This window comes from Eriocheir sinensis, unplaced genomic scaffold (genome assembly GCF_024679095.1).
Source record: "Eriocheir sinensis breed Jianghai 21 unplaced genomic scaffold, ASM2467909v1 Scaffold1075, whole genome shotgun sequence".
In the NCBI taxonomy this organism is placed as follows: Eukaryota; Metazoa; Arthropoda; class Malacostraca; order Decapoda; family Varunidae; genus Eriocheir; species Eriocheir sinensis.
Window position 1 is genome coordinate 53,336 of NW_026110380.1, and position 19,811 is coordinate 73,146.

At 33.1% G+C, this 19,811-nt stretch overlaps 1 protein-coding gene and 1 long non-coding RNA gene across 2 annotated transcripts; both read left to right on the forward strand.

The window, feature by feature from the left end:
- Nucleotides 1-9,179: 9,179 nt before the first annotated feature.
- Nucleotides 9,180-11,043, forward strand: LOC126989148 (uncharacterized). The gene is made up of 3 exons (XR_007742925.1): nucleotides 9,180-9,216; nucleotides 10,206-10,278; nucleotides 10,979-11,043. It is a non-coding gene; the product is annotated as an uncharacterized LOC126989148 (long non-coding RNA).
- Nucleotides 11,044-11,049: 6 nt separating this feature from the next.
- On the forward strand, nucleotides 11,050-14,377 carry LOC126989147 (uncharacterized). The gene is made up of 5 exons (XM_050847712.1): nucleotides 11,050-11,162; nucleotides 11,446-11,544; nucleotides 11,716-11,891; nucleotides 13,895-14,000; nucleotides 14,087-14,377. The coding sequence occupies exons 1-5, from the start codon at nucleotides 11,130-11,132 to the stop codon at nucleotides 14,375-14,377; spliced, it is 705 nt and encodes a 234-aa protein (XP_050703669.1). The 5' UTR covers nucleotides 11,050-11,129.
- Nucleotides 14,378-19,811: the final 5,434 nt, after the last annotated feature.

The following is a 19,811-nucleotide window of genomic DNA, read 5'->3' on the forward strand; positions in this document are numbered from 1 at the left end:
ATTTGTATAAAAATAAATAAAAAAATACACAAAAATTATTTAAATTTGTTTGAAAATAGATATGCAAAATACACATAAAACTATGCAAATTTGTATTGAAATACATATACAAAATACACATCAAATAATGTAAATTTGTATGAAAATATATAAACAAATAAACATAAAATAACGTAAATTTGGATAAAATATATATACAAAATATACATTAAATAATGTAAATATGTATAAAAATATATATACAAAATACACATAGAATAATGTTAAATCGTATCAAAATAAATAAACAGAATTTCAATAAAATAATTTAAATTTGTATGAAAATAAAGATGCAAAATACCCATATAATAACGCATATATGCATAAAAATATATATTCAAAAATACACATGAAATAATTAAATTTGTTTTGAAATAAATATACAAAATGAATATACAATAAAGTAAATTTGTATTGAAATACATATGCAAAATACAGATCAATAATGTAAATTTGTATCAAAATATATATACGAATACACATACAATAGAGTAAATTTCTATGAAAATATACGTATAAAATACATATAAAATGAGGTAAATAGTATAAAAATATATATACCAAATACACCTAAAATAATGTAAATTCGTATCAAAATAAACAAACAAAATTCCGATAAAAGAACGTATATTTGTAGGAAAATAAATATACAAAATACACATAAAATAACGAAAATTTGTATAAAAATATATACAAAAAAAATTTAAATTTTTATGAAAATTTATATACACTATACACATATAATTACATGTACAAAATACACAAAATAATGAAAATTTGTATGAAATGAAAACAAATACACATAAAATAACGTACATTTGTATTAAATATATATACAAAATACACATAGAAAATAATGTAAAATCGTATCAAAATAAATACACAAAATATCAATAAAATAATGTAAATTTTTATGAAAATAAAGATGCAAAATACCAATAAAATAAAGCATATTTTTATAAAAATACATATACATAAATACACATTCAATAATTAAATTTGTAGTAAAATTAATATACAAAATGCACATACAATAAGGTAAATTTTTATTAAAAAAATATGCAAAATACACATAAAACAATGTAAATTTGTTTCAAAATATATATACGAATGCACATAAAATAACGCAGATTTCTATAGAAATATATATACAGAATACACTTGAGATGCTGTAAATACGTATAAAAATATATATACAAAATAGACATTAAATAATGTAATTTCGTGTCAAAATAAATTAACAAAATATCAATAAAAGAATGTGTATTTGTATGAAAATAGATATACAAAATACACATAAAATTTGGTAAATTTGTATTGAAATACATTTACAAAATAAACATATAATAATGTAAATTTGAATGAAAATACATAAACAAATACACTTAAAATAACGTAAATTTGTATGAAATATATATATATATATATATATATATATATATATATATATATATATATATATATATATATATATATATATATATATATATATATATATATATATATATATATATATATATATATATATATATATATATATATATATATATATATACACATATAAAATACACATTAAGTAATGTAAATATGTATAAAAAAATATATATACAAAACCCAAATAGAATAATGTAAAATCGTACCAAAATAAATAAACAGAATATTAATAAAATATTGTAAATTTGTATGAAAATATAGGAGCAAACTACCAATAAAATAACGCATTTTTTTTTAAATATATATACCAAAATACATATAAAAAATTTAAATTTGTATTAAAATATATATACAAAATGCACATACAATAAGGTAAATTTATATTGAAATAGATATGCAAAATACATATAAAACAATATAAAATTTGTTTCAAAATATATATACGAATACACATAAAATAACGTAGATTTCTATAAAAATACATATACAAAATACACATAAAATGAAGTAAATACGTATAAAAAAATGTTTACAAAATACACATAAAATAATGTAAATTCGTATCAAAATAAATAAACAAAATTCCAATAAAAAAATGTGTATTTGTATAAAAATAAATATACAAAATACACATAAAATATCGTAAATTTATATAAAGCTATATACAAAAATACACAAAAGTAGTTAAATTTGTATGAAAATAGATATACAAAATCCACATAAAATAAAATAAATTTGAATTGAAATATATATATATATATATATATATATATATATATATATATATATATATATATATATATATATATATATATATATATATATATATATATATATATATATATATATATATATATATATATATATATATATATATATATATATATATATATATATATACAAAATACATGAAATAATGTAAATTTGTATCAAAATATTTATACAAATACACATATAATGTAAATTTGTATAAAAACACATAAACAAAATACACATTAAATAATGTAAATACGTATAAAAAATATATACAAAATACACATATAATCATGTAATTCGTATCAAAATAAATAAACAAAATACCAATAATATAATGTAAATTTGTATGAGAAAACATATACAAAATACATATAAAATAACGCTAATTTCTTTAAAAATATATGTACAAAAATGCACATCAAATAAAATAAATTTGCATCAAAATATATAGACAAAACACACATTAAATAATGTAAATGCGTATAAAAAAATGTATAAAAAATACCTTTGAAATAATCTAAATTCGTATCGAATTAAATTAACAAAATACCAATAAAATAATGTAGTTTTGGAAGAGAATGTATATAGAAAATACAAATAAAATAACCTAAATACAAATACAAATATACACATAAAATAATTTAAAATTGCATGAAATGAATATATGAAACAAAAATAAAATAAGGTAAATTTTTAATGAAATATATGTAAAAATACACTTAAAATGATTTAAATTTGTATGAAAATATGTATTCAAATACACATAAAATAACATGAATTTGTATAAAATTTGTATCAAAATATATTTGAGAGCACACAATAAAATAACGTAAATTTTTATGAAAATATATATCCAAAATACACATAAAATAATGTAAATACGTATAAAATATATATACAAAATACACATAAAATAATGTAAATTGTATCAAAATAAATAAACAAAATTCAATAAAAGAATGTATATATAGGAAAATAAATATACAAAATACAAATAAAATATCGTAAATTTATATAAAATATATACAAAATACACAGAAATAATTTAAATTTGTTTGAAAATAGATATACAAAATACACATAAAATTAAATAAATTTGGATTGAAATATATATATATAAACACTCATATATATATATATATATATATATATATATATATATATATATATATATATATATATATAAAATATACATAAATAGTGTAAATTTGTATTAAAATATATATACAAATACACTTAAATTAACGTAAATTTGTATATAAATATATATATATATAATACATTAAATAATGTAAATATGTATAAAAATATATACAAAATACAAATATAATAATGTAAATCGTATCAAAATAAATAAACAGAATATTAATAAAATAATGTAAATTTGTATGAAAATATAAGATACAAAATACATATAAAATAACGCTAATTTTATAATATATATACCAAAATACACATCAAAAAATTAAATTTGTATTAAAATAAATATACAAAGTACACATACAATAATGTAAATTTGTATTGAACTAGATATGCAAAATACATACGATACAAAACAATGTAAATTTGTTTCAAAATATATATACGAATACACATAAAATAACGTAGATTTCTATAAAAATATATATACAAAATACACATAAAATGAAGTAAATACGTATAAAAAAATGTATACAAAATACACATAAAATAATGTAAATTCGTATCAAAATAAATAAACAAAATACCAATAAAAAAATGTGTATTTGTATAAATATAAATATACAAAATACACAAAATATCGTAAATTTATATAAAGTATATACATAAAATACACAAATTTAGTTTATTTTATATGTATTTTGTATATATATTCATACAAAATAAAATAATGTAATTTTGTATATATATATATAAATATACGATATTTTAACGTATTTTGTATATATATATATATAAATATACATTATATATATATTTTATATATATATATATACAATATACATTATATATACATATATATACATTATATATATATATATATCATTTTATATATATATTTGTATATATTTTATACAAATCTACTTATTTTATGTATATTCGTATATATATTTTGAAACAAATTTTACATTGTTATATATGCATATCTATTTCAATATAAATTTAACTTATTGTATACAAAAATACATCAAAATAATTGAAATTTGTATGAAAAGAAATATACAAAATAAACTTAAAATTAGGTAAATTTGTATTGAAATACATATACAAAATACACATCAAATAATGTAAATTTGAATGAAAATATATAAACAAATACACTTAAAATAACGAAAATTTGTATAAAATATATATGCAAGATACACATTAAATAATGTAAATGTGTATAAAAAAAATATATACAAAAAAAAATAGAATAATGTAAAATCGTATCAAAATAAATCCACAGAATATCAATAAAATAATGTAAATTTGTATGAAAATAAAGATGCAAATTTCCCATAAAATATCGCATTTTTATATAAATATATATACCAAAATACACATAAAATATTTAAATTTTTATTGAAATAAATATACAAAATGCATATACAGTAAGGTAATTTTGTATTGAAAGAGATATTCAAAAATACATATAAAACAATGTAAATTTGTTTCAAAATATATATACGAATACACATAAAATAACGTAGATTTCTATATAAATATATACAAAATACACATAAAATGAAGTAAATACGTATAAAAAAATGAATACAAAATACACATAAAAATCGTATCAAAATATATATATATTTTTTTACAACAAAGGAGGCAGCTCAAGGGCACACAAAAAAAGAAAACAATAATAAAATAAAAAAAAAGCCCGCTTCTCGCTGCTCCTAAAGTAAAACAAAGGAGGTGGCCGAAAGGAAGATCAAATACAGGAGGAGAGGTGTTCTGATACACTCCTCTTGAAAGAGTTCAAGTCGTAGGCAGGAGGAAATACAGATGAAGGAAGATTGTTCCAGAGTTTACCAGCGTGAGCGAAGAAAGAGTGAAGATGCTGGTTAACTCTTGCATAAGGGGTTTTAACAGTATAGGGATGAGCATGAGTAGAAAGTCGAGTGCAGCGGGGCCGCGGGAGGGAGGGAGGCATGCAGTTAGCAAGTTCAGAAGAGCAGTCAGCGTGGAAATATCGATAGAAGATAGAAAGAGAGGCAACATTGCGGCGGAATTTAAGAGGTAGAAGACTATCAGTATGAGGAGGAGAGCTAATGAGACGAAGAGCCTTAGCCTCCAATCTGTCCAGAAGAGCTGTGTGAGTGGAGCCCCCCCACACATGAGATGCATACTCCATACGAGGGCGGACAAGGCCCCTGTATATGGACAGCAACTGTGCAGGGGAGAAGAACTGGCGGAGACGGTACATAACGCCCAGCCTCGAGGAAGCTGATTTAGTAAGAGATGAGATATGAAGTTTCCAGTTGAGATTTTGAGTTAAGGATAGACCGAGGATGTTTAGTGTTGAGGAAGGTGATAGCTGGGTGTTTTCATAGTATAGTGTATAGTTGTTTTGAAGATTTTGTAGAGTTGATAATTGGAGAAACTGTGTTTTTGAGGCGTTGAAGGACACAGGTTCTTCTTGCCCCAATCGGAAATAATAGTAAGGTCTGAGGCTAAGCGTTCTGCAGCCTCCAGCCTTGAGTCGTTAAGTTCCTGAAGGTGGGTCTTCTATTAAAAAGTTGAGTAATGCAGAGTGGAATCATTGGCGGAGGAATGGATAGGACAGTTCGTTTTGGAAGAAGATCATCAATGAACAACAGAAAAGAGTGGGAATGGGACAGAACCCTGTGGGACACCACTGTTAATAGATTTATGGGAAGAACAGTGACCGTCTACCACGGCAGAAATAGAACAGTCAGAAAGGAAACTGGAGATAAAAGGTACAGAGAAGGATAGAAACCGTTGGAGGGTAGTTTAGAAAGCAAAGATTTGTGCCAGACCTATCAAAGCTTTTGATATGTCCAGCGCAATAGCAAAAGTTTCACCGAAACAGCTAGAGGATGACCAAGAGTCAGTTAAGAAGGCTGGAGATCACCAGTAGAACATACTTGGAACCCATACTGGCGATCAGATAGAAGGTCAGAAGTGGAAGGTGCTTTTGAATCTTCCGGTTAAGGATTGATTCAAAGCTTTAGATGAACAAGAAAGTAAAGCTATAGGACGGAAGTTTGAGGGATTGGAGCGGTCACCCTTCTTAGGCACAGGCTGTGAAGGCATACTTCCAGCAAGAAGGAAGGTAGATGTTGACAGGCAGAGGCGAAAAGAGTTTGACCAGGCAGGTGACAGCACGGAGGCACAGTTTTGGGACAATGGGAGGCACTCCATCAGGTCCATAAGCCTTCTGAGAGTTGAGGCCAGAGAGGGCATAGAAAACATCATTTTGAAAAATCTTTATAACAGGCATAAAGGAGGTCAGAGGGGGATGAGTAGGAGGAATATGCCCAGAATCGTCCAGAGTGGAGTTTTTAGAAAAAGTTTGAGGGAAGAGTTCAGCCTTAGAGATAGATGAGACGGCAGTGTTGCCGTCAGGACTGAGGAATGGAAGGAAAGATGAAGAAGTGAAGTTGGAGGAGATGTTTTTGGCTAGATGCCAGAAGTCACGGGAAGAGTTAGAGAAAGCAAGGTTTTGACAGTTTCTATTAATGAAAGAATTTTTGGTTAGTCGGAGAATAGATTTGGCACGATTTCGGGCAGAAATGTAAAGTTCATAATTAGCATTAGTTTGAAGGCTCTGGTACCTTTTGTGAGCTACCTCTCTATCATTGACAGCACGAGAACAAGCGTAATTAAACCAAGGCTTTTTAGAATCACCTCTGTGATGCGCTGAGCACACACAGACGGGTCTCTATCCTGGAAGCAATAATCATTCCACGGGAAATCGGAAAAGTACATCCTCAGGTCGTCCCACCGAGCTGAAGCAAAATGCCAGAAGCATCGCCTCTTCGGTGGGTCCAGAGGGTGTACAGGAGCGATAGGACAGGATGCAGAAATAAGATTGTGATCGGAGAAGCCCAACGGAGAGAACAGTTTGACAGAATAAGCAGAAGGGTTTGAGGTAAGGAAGAGGTCTAGAATGTTGGGCCGATCTCCAAGACGGTCGGGAATACGTGTAGGGTGCTGGACCAACTGCTCTAGGTCGTTGAGGATAGCAAAGTTGTAGGCTTGTTCACCAGGATGGTCAGTGAAAGAGGATGAAAGCCAAAGCTGGTGGTGAACATTGAAATCTCTAGGATGGAGATTTCAGCGAAGGAGAGTGGGTCAAGATGTGCTCCACTTTAGAATTCAAATAATAAAAGAATTTTTACATAGTTGGTAGGTTGGGTGAGAGATAAACAGCACAGATGTATTTATTTATAGAATAACAATGAACTCTTAGCCAGTTGATGGAAAATTCTGAAGAGTGAAGGTTGTGGGCACGAGAGCAAGTGATGTCGTTGCGCACGTAGGCGCAACATCCAACTTTGGATTGAAATTTAGGATAGAGATAGTAGGAGGGAACAGAGTAGAGATTGCTGTCAGTAGCCTCAGAAACCTGTGTTTCGGTAACGAAATAGGAGGAGAGATGATGTTCCACAGAATGAAAATTAGAGCAAAGACCGCGAATGTTGCAGAAATTGAGAAGAAAGAGGTTCGAGGAGTTATCAAGACACCTCTCAGGTCGGCAGCCAGAGGGAGTCCTCCTGGGGGAATTTGTGGTCCCCCCCCCAGGCGGGGACTCCGAGGCTTGGTGTATGTGCGCCATTTTGAAATTTTAATTTTGGGAAAAGGTGTATATGTTGTGTGAATGTAGTGTGGTGTGGATAGAGAGAGGATCTGTCTTTAGAGAGCATGCTGAACTACTCTTCGGTGTTGGTGAGACAATAGGGAAACTGTTAGTGAGGACATGGGAAGGGTCTTTGGAGGGCTTCAGCTCCCTTCTCACCTCCCATATATATCTCACCGGGAGTGGCTTGCGCCCGTTCGGTAGGTGTCTTCCTACCTACTCCAGCCATACATATACAAAAAACAAATAGAATAATGTTTATACAAATACACATTCTTTTATTGGTATTTTGTTTATTTATTTTGATACGAATTTACATTATTTTATGTGTATTTTGTATACATTTTTTTATACGTATTTACTTCATTTATATATTATTTGTATATATATTTTTATACAAATGTACGTTATTTTATGTGTATTCGTATATATATTTTGAAACAAATTTACATTGTTTTATATGTATTTTGCATATCTATTTCAATACAGATTTACCTTATTGTATGTGTATTTTGTATATTTATTTTAATACAAATTATTTTTTTTATGTGTATTTTTGTATATATATATTTTTTTTTAAATATATTATTATTTATTATTATTATATAACAAAACGTAGCATTCAGTGTTCCATTGTAATGACACTTTATTATCTGTTTTCTGCCACCACATAGTAAGTCATTACAGTCTGCTCCTCATGTTTTTCAGCTAAATGATATCCATCGTGGGGAGGAAATATGCCACTACATGTATACTGATATATTTTCACTGTATTACAGGACCACTGGCGATGACCAGAGTGGAGTCAGTACGTATTGACAATTGTGGATTACTTCACCAAATATGTACTGTTGTTCCCTCTTCCAAGAAAGGATGGGACAGGTGTCAACAATTGCATCAAGCAGTACATAAGCATGTAAGATGAATTTCATTGATACGTACTGGTTTTGCAGGTCTTTGTATTCCAATGGGACAATCCTTAGTGTAATAAGATATCAATAGTATTTCCTTTACAGTATTCTTAGGTAGAATAAGCATAAACATACAAAATATATTTTATGTAAAATATTTATGGCACTATAAGGTCCATGAGGGAGAATGTGTAAGCTCGCTGTACCATATGGTGTGTGTTTATGTTTTCACAATTAGGAGCACCAAAACACCTCATCTCTGATCAAGGGAAGGAGTTTTGTAATAAGGTATGGATCATTTAGAATGACAGGTATAATACTGGAGCTTTTGAAATTGACAATTTTTTTAGTATCTACTTAGTATATATATATATATATATATATATATATATATATATATATATATATATATATATATATATATATATATATATATATATATATATATATATATATATATATATATATATATATATATATATATATATATATATATATATATATATATATATATATATATATATATATATATATATATATATATATATATATATATATATATATATATATATATATATATATATATATATATATATATATATATATATATATATATATATATATATATATATATATATATATATATATATATATATACATATATATATATATATATATATATATGCATATATATATTTATATATATATATATATATATATATATATTTCTATATACATATATATATATATATATATATATATATATATATATATATATATATATATATTAAGGTATGATATACTACATGTATGACTTCTTTAGATAGTCACTTTGAAAGTTGTCCATACTTAATAGGCCTCACCAATTTTTCAGTTCGGTTAAATCAGGAAATTTTGAACTTATGATAATGGTTGTGCACTATTTTGTACCTCCCATACTGTAACCAAGTGAGGGGGAAGGAACACCACCTCCTTACTGTCAGCTGAAGGAGAGGACATTCATGTCCCTGATCCCTGTCACACATTCATTTGCTGCCGTGCAGTCCTGCCACAACAGTAGTTGTCACCCCGCCATGACTTCTTGTGGAAAGTTTAATATTTTCTTTAGTGTTTAGTGTAGCCTGAACGGATCACTCAACCCATGGCTATAAGCTACATAAATGTGTTAGGATGATTAACACATATAATTAATCTTACGGTTTGTTGAAAATTACTCGATCATTGACAGTTTCTACAATGTGTGCAATATTTTTACATGCAATGCCTCATACTTTCAGATCAACAATGACTTCTGCCAGCAAATGGGAATAAAAAGGTGTGTCTCCAGCGCTTATCATCCCCAGACCAATGGTTAGTTTGGCTTAATTATACAGTATACTTTGAAGCAGGATGCTTCAATTAACACAACTTGGGAACCAGCTTTTATTAGCTTAAGTTTTATCTGGCACTGCTTAGGGAATCATTTAGTAAAAGTTTTGTTAACAGCTTTCCTCTAATAAAGTGGTGGTGCTTATCATCCAGGGCATAACAGTTCACTTACTATTTACCAAGTATTATCAATTTAATGACGAGATTTTCTGTTCTCTTTTCCTATTACTCTCGCACGTCCTCTGCGTGTATCAAATCACACGAGAGACTAATCACAAGGAGAGTTTATTCGCCGGCGGCCTGGGATTGAACCTGTGACGAGAGTGTCGGAGAGCCACTCCTTACCGAGTTGGTTATGGGAGGATGTTCATCAGGCATAGTCACTGCAGTACATAAACAGCTTTGTTTGGTCTAAAGTACTACTATTCTTGTGCTTTTCTCGCCTTGGAATGTCATGCAGATCAGGTCCCCATTAGAGTATGGGCACTGTAAAGGAACTGCACAGCAAACAGTCTCAGGTGTAGCAGATTTATTTCACTGAGCTTCTATAACAGTGGGATTATAAAACAGTAATGTTGCTGTGATAGTGATATGGCAGATCAGTTTGAACACATTTCCTGATATCATATGAGTTGAGTTATGTGGCTTTTATTTGGTTCTTAAGATTGGTATCCATTTCTAGGTTTGGTGGAAAGAGTAAACGGTATGGTGAAACGCCGAGTAAGCAAGCTGTTGGTTGACCGTGGCAAAACTGGGACGAGAGTCTGCATGACATCATTTTCTCAATAAACGCTCAGCCACAGTCAGCTACGAAGTACACACCATTTTTCCTAATGTTTGGTCGGGAAGCCCACACACTTTTGGAGGTCAGTATAAACATTGTTTTTGGTGCATGTCATGCCTAAAAGTAACAGTTATTGGTGTGCATCACATTTTTTAGTCAGAGAGGAATATGCAGAAAACACTATATGATTCATGTGTTTTTCAAAACCGTAATGATAAAATCAACAGAATTATTTTTAGCACTACTGAATAAACTTATGGGGACGTTTGCATTGTCCAACTATATGTAGCTTGTGTAATACGTATTTCATGATGACCAGTATGTCTTATTGATTATGTAGTTCATGTAAATTTGCCTTCCCTCAGATCAAAGGTGTGGACTCTGACACTGACATCATAGAAGATGGCAAGCTTGAGGAATTTGTAGAAGACCATGCAACCACCTACGAAAAGGCATATGAAAAGGTGAGTCTTGACTTTACTTATAATAGTCTCTTTTGAATGGAAATTACAATTTGTAGCATGTATTACTTGCTGACATAATGTAATTGTATTTTTGAAGTACATTATTACATGGATTTGTAGTAATTTCCATATATTGGTTTTACTCTTTTTTAATAAGTATTAAATTTATAGGCTCAGATCAACCAAACAAAAGCACATGCCAAGGCAAAAAAGGCATACGAAAAGAAAAAATCCAAGGGGGTCAAAAGCTTTGCACTGCATGTGGGCCAGCTTGTGCTGAAACGCCAGGCAGCCAACATTGCACGCAAAGGTGGACAGTGTGATCCACTGTGGACTGGCCCATTTAGGTGAGTGACATTTTTTGCTAATCTATGAATGGCATTTGAATATGTAATTTTAGTTTTACTAATCCAGTAAGATGTGATCCACTTTGGAGTGGGTAAGAGAAATTTGTAGTTTATATATGAATGGCTTTTGAATATAATGTTATACTAATTGACAACAACACACTATTGCAAATTTTGCCTCCACAACTTCCATAAAACATAGTTGACAGTTGACTACATTTAAGCATGGTACCTATATTATGTGTGCTGTTAGATTGCATATTTTTCCTGTTGTCTTTTATGGGCATGTTTCAGTTCAGTAGTGATTGTGTTTCCTCATGTACCTATGTTGTGATGTATGCATGTTTTAGTTGATGCTTCTCTCATGTATGAACTTTTCCCCTCTTTCTAGTAGTGTTGAGGGCAGAGCCTTGAGCCTCCATCAACTGTCTTTACAGAGAGGTAACAACAGGCTGCAGCGTTGTGGAATTCAGCAGTGGCATGATTAGGGAGACACCACAACTCTGGCTGGCAATGGAGCACTCGCCCAGCTGTGGGGTCCAGCCATTAATTGAGATCACCAGAACCTTTCTCAACTGTTTCCATTGTCTCCACAAAATAATATTAATTATCTTTCTTAACCCTTTCATTGCTAAGCGCTCACAATGAGACTCCCCTCAGGCGCGTTCACAGCGAGCTTTAGCACCACCAGCAAGTGACGCTAGTGCTCGCTCTTTTAACCTTTGTATAAAAAACTATTTATCACAGCTAAAAACAAAACACCATTATTGGAAAGAGGAGGCCAAGATTTATAATATTCGGTAATGTAAGCCTCTCCTGCGAAAATACAGGCACGTTCAGGGGGTGTTTCCTGTGAAGATGTACATTTATATGTGCGTGACGGTCAGCCGCAAGGCAACTACTGTAGATCTCTTGATGATGGGTGCTGGCAAGGGAGTATTGCCAACTGCAAACTTTACAACTATTTGGTCAAAATATGAGTCAAGTGATAGGTGAAGCTGTGCAAAAATGTCACTATATTGGGCAAGAATATCCACCACTTGCTCATCCGTAGATTTTCTGTGCTTGGCTGACATGATTTTCCACCAAATTTAGTGAAGAACCCACTCTATTGGCAATCGGACCTGTGTTATGAGAATTAGTTATGGAACACTCACATGTGGGAGATTTGAGTGCAGCTGGAGCTCACAGCGAGTGTTTAGCGCCACCAGCAAATACGCCTAATGCCCACTGCAAACATTTATCAATGAAAGGGTTACTAAAATTTCATTGCAGATTTATTTATTCTTAATGAAATATTGGCTTCTCCATTTCCTTCCCTCATACTCTCTCTTCACATATTCTTTTTTTTTTATGAAATATTGGCTTCACCATTTCCTTCCCTCATACTCTCTCTCTTCACATATTCTTTTTTTTTTATGAAATATTGGCTTCTCCATTTCCTTCCCTCATACTCTCTCTTCACATATTCTTTTTTTTTTATGAAATATTGGCTTCTCCATTTCCTTCCCTCATACTCTCTCTTCACATATTCTTTTTTTTTTTTTATGAAATATTGGCTTCTCCATTTCCTTCCCTCATACTCTCTCTTCACATATTCTTTTTTTTTTTTTATGAAATATTGGCTTCACCATTTCCTTCCCTCATACTCTCTCTTCACATATTCTTTTTTTTTGTAATGAAATATTGGCTTCTCCATTTCCTTCCCTCATACTCTCTCTTCACATATTCTTTTTTTTTTTTTAATGAAATATTGGCTTCTCCATTTCCTTCCCTCATACTCTCTCTTCACATATTCATTCTCACAGGTCCACACCATCTCAGTGCCCCATGCTTCACCCACTCCACAATCCACTTTTTCACTGTCACACCGATACCAAACTGCTTATGCATGCTTTCACTACTTTCTCCATCTCATCCGGACACACATGTTTTGATGGGGCTACCCTATGTTATATTATAATAGTGATGCAACTTAAGGTAATGAATGTTTATATTTGCAGGATTTTGGAAATAACAGAAAGGGACACAGTAAAGCTGGCTCACGTCAAGATTGGACACGATGATGTTCCCCTGGCACAGATGGTGGCTTACGATCAGCTTATGCCTGTAAAGTTCAGTGCTCTTCACAAGCCTCAGAAGAGCTGCCAGCAGGCAGTTCTACTGATACAGACCCTGAACTACACCTCAATGAGGAATTATACCAAAAAAGACAAGGCATTTCCATCCCTGTGCCAGTTACTGCTCCTCCTAAGCCAGGGGACACAAGGCATCCAGACAGGGAGGAAGACATAATTCTGATTGGAACCAGGGCCAAGGCTGAAAGAGAAGCCGTGTATCTGCCCCCCGTGCCAGCTAGTCGCCAAGATCCACAAATAGAGGCAATGATTCAGACTTTTGAAGAGAAAAGGTGGCTCACTGATGACCACATGAATCACTGCCAGGCCCTCCTCAAACATCAGTTTTCCGAGCTGCACAATATTTGAGGCGTTGGAGCATATTCGTGTTGGTACCCCCAAGGGGAAGTTTGTACAAATTCTTAATCTCAGCAGTAATCACTGGTAAGTAATATTCACAATTGTCAAAAAGGTAAAGTAAAAATCTATGACTCCATGTTCACAAGTCCGTAAGTCCCACCGCCAAAAAATCATTGAACAGCTTGGGTGGATGCTACACACCTCTAGCGATGCCATAACAATGGAATGGCGTGATGTACAGCGTCAGAGGGGCGGTGATGCATTAGACTTGTATGCCATTGCTAATGCTTATGCACTCCGTGGAAATGCCAGACCTGAGGAGTGTACATGGCTTCATGATGGTTTGCACGACTGGCTGGTTGGATGCCTTGAAGCCGGAGAAATGTTTCAACCCCCTGTAACAGTACCCCGAATGAACAATAAGGGTACTATTCTTACTGAGGTTGAAAAAGATCTTCTGCAAATGCCGTTTAACAAACAATGAGACCCGTCCTATGGTTGCCTGTGACTGCAACAAGTGATACCTCTTCAGTAGCGAGGGAGTGTCAGAAACTGACAGCCAGACGTCCCACTGCAGCAACTGCAGGTAACTTCTTTTCAGATGCTATTTGAAAGTACCTAGAGAATAGGAAGCTGTTTGCTGCATTCATGGACATAGAGATGGCATATGAAAGGGAAGGGTTAATGGAGTAACATCCCATAAACCCTTCCTGTCAACCTTGTCATATACCATCTCTAGGTCCTTGAATGCAACAAACAGCTTCTCTAGGTACTTTTCAAATAGCATTTTCAGTAAAAGAAAATAATCTACACAACCTCTTCCTTTCCTAGAAACACCTTGGTGATTTGCTCTAACCTCTCAATGTTTCTGTGTGTGATAATGCCGCACCGTGGAGCAGTATTCAAGCATTGATCTCACAAGTGTGATATACTACTACTAGTTGTATAAGTGTTTTTTTTATACAGTTATGTTGATTACACTTAAGGATCCAAAAGTGTTCAGTTGGCTGTGTAGCACTGATGTGTTCTGTGTGAGTGTTGAATTTTAAGTTAATGGAGAATTGAACTCTGAGGTATTTGTGTGTGTACAATTCACATGAGCATTTGAGTTGTAAGGCCATGTTGTGAGTCAGAAACAATGTTGTTTGTGTCAAGCAGATTTCATTATGTGTTTGTGTATTGTGTTCAAAAGTTCCACATGGAATCAGTGTTAGTGAAATGGGGCAATAATTGGCTGTGTCAGTCCAGTCACCTGTCTCAAATAAAGGGTTGATGTTTGTCAGAAGCCAGTCAAAGTAATGATGAGGATGATATATATTGGATCAAGGAGTCCCTGGAGGACGGGGCTAAGGATTTAAGAATGAAGGCAAGGATGTTGTCGGGCCCAGTGAATTTACTTGTCAAGTCCTTCTGTAATGCCAGGATTCCCCCTCTCCTCCCCATACTGTTAATGGTAATGTTGAGGGGGGCTGTTGGAAGAAGGGGCTGTGTGGCATGGTTGGTGTCTGGTAGTGTTCTTGGGTGCACACTAATTGGAACGGTGTTGTGGGCTGGTTACTACTGTGATATTGTTGTCTTTCTGTGATATAATAGTGTTGGTAGCATATTTGCATGCCCTAAAGAATTTGAAAAAATGTTTATGTTGTTACTTAAATTGTCTGCGAGGAAGGTTGCTATGTGTTTGTGTTCGGCAAATTTTATGTTTTTGTTAAGTGTTTTTTGGGGGGCCATCTAATTATCTGTTGTGTTGTATGTCTGTATCTGTAGCTTTTTTATTATTATAATTAGTAGTAGTAGTAGTAGTAGTAGTAGTAGTAGTAGTATGTAGATAGTAAATTAATACACAATTGTGTAAATAACTATATGTAATTTACCAAATATATATTTATGCAAGAAATTTTGGAGCCTTCTTTGACCCTTAAATTAATTATGGATGGTTGTTAGACTACCAAAGGAATATCTTGTAACATGAAGAACTAGAGAACTAGAGAGCATGAAGAACTGGGGTCTTCCTTAAGCCCTTGGGAGGAAAGGAAGGGGAAAAACGTGTACCAAGGTAAGTAAGATCTTGCAGCATGAACTGGGGTCTTCCTCCGAGTGCTTGGGAGGGGAAGAAGGGCACAGACCTGTTACCAAGGTAAGGAATCAAAATCATGCTATATGAAGAACTGAGGACTTCCTCAGAGCCCTTGGGAGGGGAGGAATTATGTGAAAATATGTACCAGGGGGGATCTTATAACAAATGATGTCCTTAGAAGAGAAGAAAATATAAATGGATAGCTCTCTGGGACCTATTACATTCTTAAATAGCCATTTTTCCAGCAAGATACTTGATTCCTGTAGACAATCAAACCTCACCCATAGCACAGTGTACCGCAATGTAATTCTGATAACCTGAGTTGTTATACAGAAGGGTCATATGTAGTAGACCCACATAATTATAAGAGAAAGCAATCTGCTTTGGGGGAGCTATTTATATACCACCCTCACTTTTTTAGATCATCTTCAAAATTCCCTTAAAGGGCTTATATAAAGAAAATAAAAGCACATATGCATGGCATGCTCAATTCCTCACCCCCACACACACAAAAAAGGGTCTCATAGGCTATGCATATCGACATTTTTTTTACTATAGCAAAAGGCTATTTGCCGTTAATTTACTGATAAATCACTGTCATGAAGGCTATTTATTGTCCCTTCACTTCATTTATACAAAGCAGAGCGTTGTAATGTATTCACTGATGTTTTCCTATGAAAGAATATAACAATATGCCCTTCCGTGCTGGAAAATAATGGGAGGACATTTAGGAATTTGAGGACGCGGCGGAACACGATACCGTAAGCCTTAATGTCCTCCCTTTTGTTTGTAAACAAAGGGGGACATTTAGGCGGGGGAGGACACTGTGGCGTGTGACACCGGTTACGCCCTTATGACCTCACCGCTAAACGCCCATAATTCAATATCTAAGACACTCACACCTCATTTGACCCCATACATTAGGTCATTCAGCTTAGTTCTCCCTCTCATAGTGTTCAAAGTTCTTAGGTGTTATTGATAACTGAGATAATACGTCACATATGGTTCGCTCCATCCGCCGGTTACGCCATTATGACCTCACCGCTAAACGCCCATAATTCAATATTTAAGACACTCACACCTCATTTGACCCCATAAATTAGGTCATTCATCTCAGTTCTCCCCATCATAGTGCCCGAAGGTCTTAGAGGTCATTAATAATTAAGGTCATCTATGGAGCCGGACACCCCAAGCCAGTTATATACGTGACCTTTCTGACCTTACCGGCTTATATCCCGCTCTCCAACTTCACACACAGGAATGCAATGCACGTGTCGCCCTGCCCCTCAAGCCCCGTGCCGCCACGTACTCTACTTTACCGGAAATCAGTAAAAAACAATGAACGACGACCAATGACAATGACGACCACGGCGGCCATTGAAATCCACCTCTCCCCCCACCGATACATTTTCCCTATTTCCACCTATTACAAGCCTTAATTCACTGCCCTCACCCGCCCAAAACAATCACAAGGGACTATTTACCGTTTCCAGATGCATGGCTCCTTCGGCAACAGGATAATTCGCTTCAAAAAACACAAAAATATAAGAGCCGACTCCCTTCACGGATGACAATGTGGCTTCCAGGTGTGTGCGAGAAATACCTCCTTGGGGAAATAAGTCGCGACACTTCCCACTACACATGTCCAATAGGGTAAAGACAGCAAAAAACGTCTTAATTTGCCTTGATTTATGTCTCTTTAACCACCTGTGATCTATATATAAGCGTTGAGATTGCCCAAACCAGGAGTGAGTATCAGCTCAGAGTAGTTCCTCCTATGTAATCTCCTATGTGTTTGTTTTAAAGCCTTCTACTGATTTTAAGTGTTTATCTGATGTATTAGCAGCGTATTGAAGTCGCAAAGGGACAGTTAAACGATAGCAGTGAGTGATATATTGAAAATTAAGCATTGTTTCAAGTCCCCTTCGCGAGCTATTTTCCGGCTGCGAGCTGATTCCTGCCAGCTCAATAGATTCTCGTACTTGAATTAAATGACCCTGGAACTGTCTTTTCCGCTCCAATAACTAGATTTATTTGGAGATAGGGTCGAAATGTTTAATTAATAGGGCTTTTTTTGCAGTGCTTAGGTATATTATCGCTGACATAAATAGTTTTAGTTTAACCTCCGAAACATTAATTACTCTATTTAACTGCCCCTTTGCCCTTTTATCGCGTGTCCTGTCATTAGTAAACCCCAATTAAGTCCTGCCGGGGCCTTAATAACAGCGGTAAGGCCTTGGAATCATTATTATTCGTTATTAATGGGTTGGTCTGGGTCTGGGTCTCGGCACATGTTGTGAACGAAACTGCAGAAAGTATAAAATCCTATCACTCTTCAGCACGGGCTTACAATATGATGTAATGAGCTTATATGTGGGAATAATTGCTTCAGGGAGTTCTTAATACACTTAGTAGTCTCCCTTACGTGAAGCATGGAGGGAGGGAGGGAGGGAGAGGGAGATAGAGGGAGGGAGAAAGGGAAATGAATCACGTATTAATTAGATCTTAAAGCCACTGGTTACAACTTTTTTCCTGTATAAAATGGTAATTATATCGCTTTTTCTCTTTAATTAAACCTAAAACCGTGTAAATAATGGCTTTGAAATATTTAATAAGGGAAGATGGACGTTGGAACAGGAAAACTCATTGTTGTACCTCAAAACTAATTGTTCCAACCTTTACATAGATTTACATAGAAAATCAGACCACACAGACCCCATGGTCCAGACTTGGTGGTCTGTCCTTAAACCTAAGTGATTTTACATTAATCAGAAGACTCCAAAACGTTGCATTTCTACTCTAGTTGATATTAAGTTGAAGGATATATGCTGAAATGCTATATCTTATGCTATCAAGCTGATTTAAACTTACGGTCACATGCTGACTTCATGATGCATGCTGACTTGAAATAAAGGTCACAATATATGCAGTAAGTTGAGTTCAATGACGGCATTGTTCACTATGCTGAGCCTAAAAAAAGTCAGCATTGAAAGAGATAGCCATGCTGACTCGATCTTATGCAAGCTGATTTAAACTTATGGCCATGCTGACTCATATGCTAATCTTAACTTAAATCCATGTTGAACTCCGAACTCAGCATATCAAGAAAACGATCATGCTGTCATATATAGACCACCATGCTGAGCTCAGAGTGGCTATATATACAGACTGAAATCAGTAACTCTTTAATGCATGCTGAGTTCAAAATAGGATCAGCATTGAGAAACAGCTAGGCGCCATCCTGATCGAGTGAGCATTGCTGACTTGTTCATAATTAAACCCCTAGTAATAGTAGTAGTAGTAGTAATAGTAGTAGTAGTAGTAGTAGTAACAGTAATAGTAGTAGTAGTAATAGTAGTAGTAGTA

Excerpts from the sequence above, each read along its gene's own strand:
- LOC126989147 (XM_050847712.1), top strand. The coding sequence starts at position 11,130 with ATGTTTGGTCGGGAAGCCCACACACTTTTGGAG. Across the intron at positions 11,892-13,894 it reads CTGTGGACTGGCCCATTTAG|GATTTTGGAAATAACAGAAA; the intron begins GTGAGTGACATT and ends TTATATTTGCAG. Across the intron at positions 14,001-14,086 it reads CTTACGATCAGCTTATGCCT|GAATTATACCAAAAAAGACA; the intron begins GTAAAGTTCAGT and ends CACCTCAATGAG.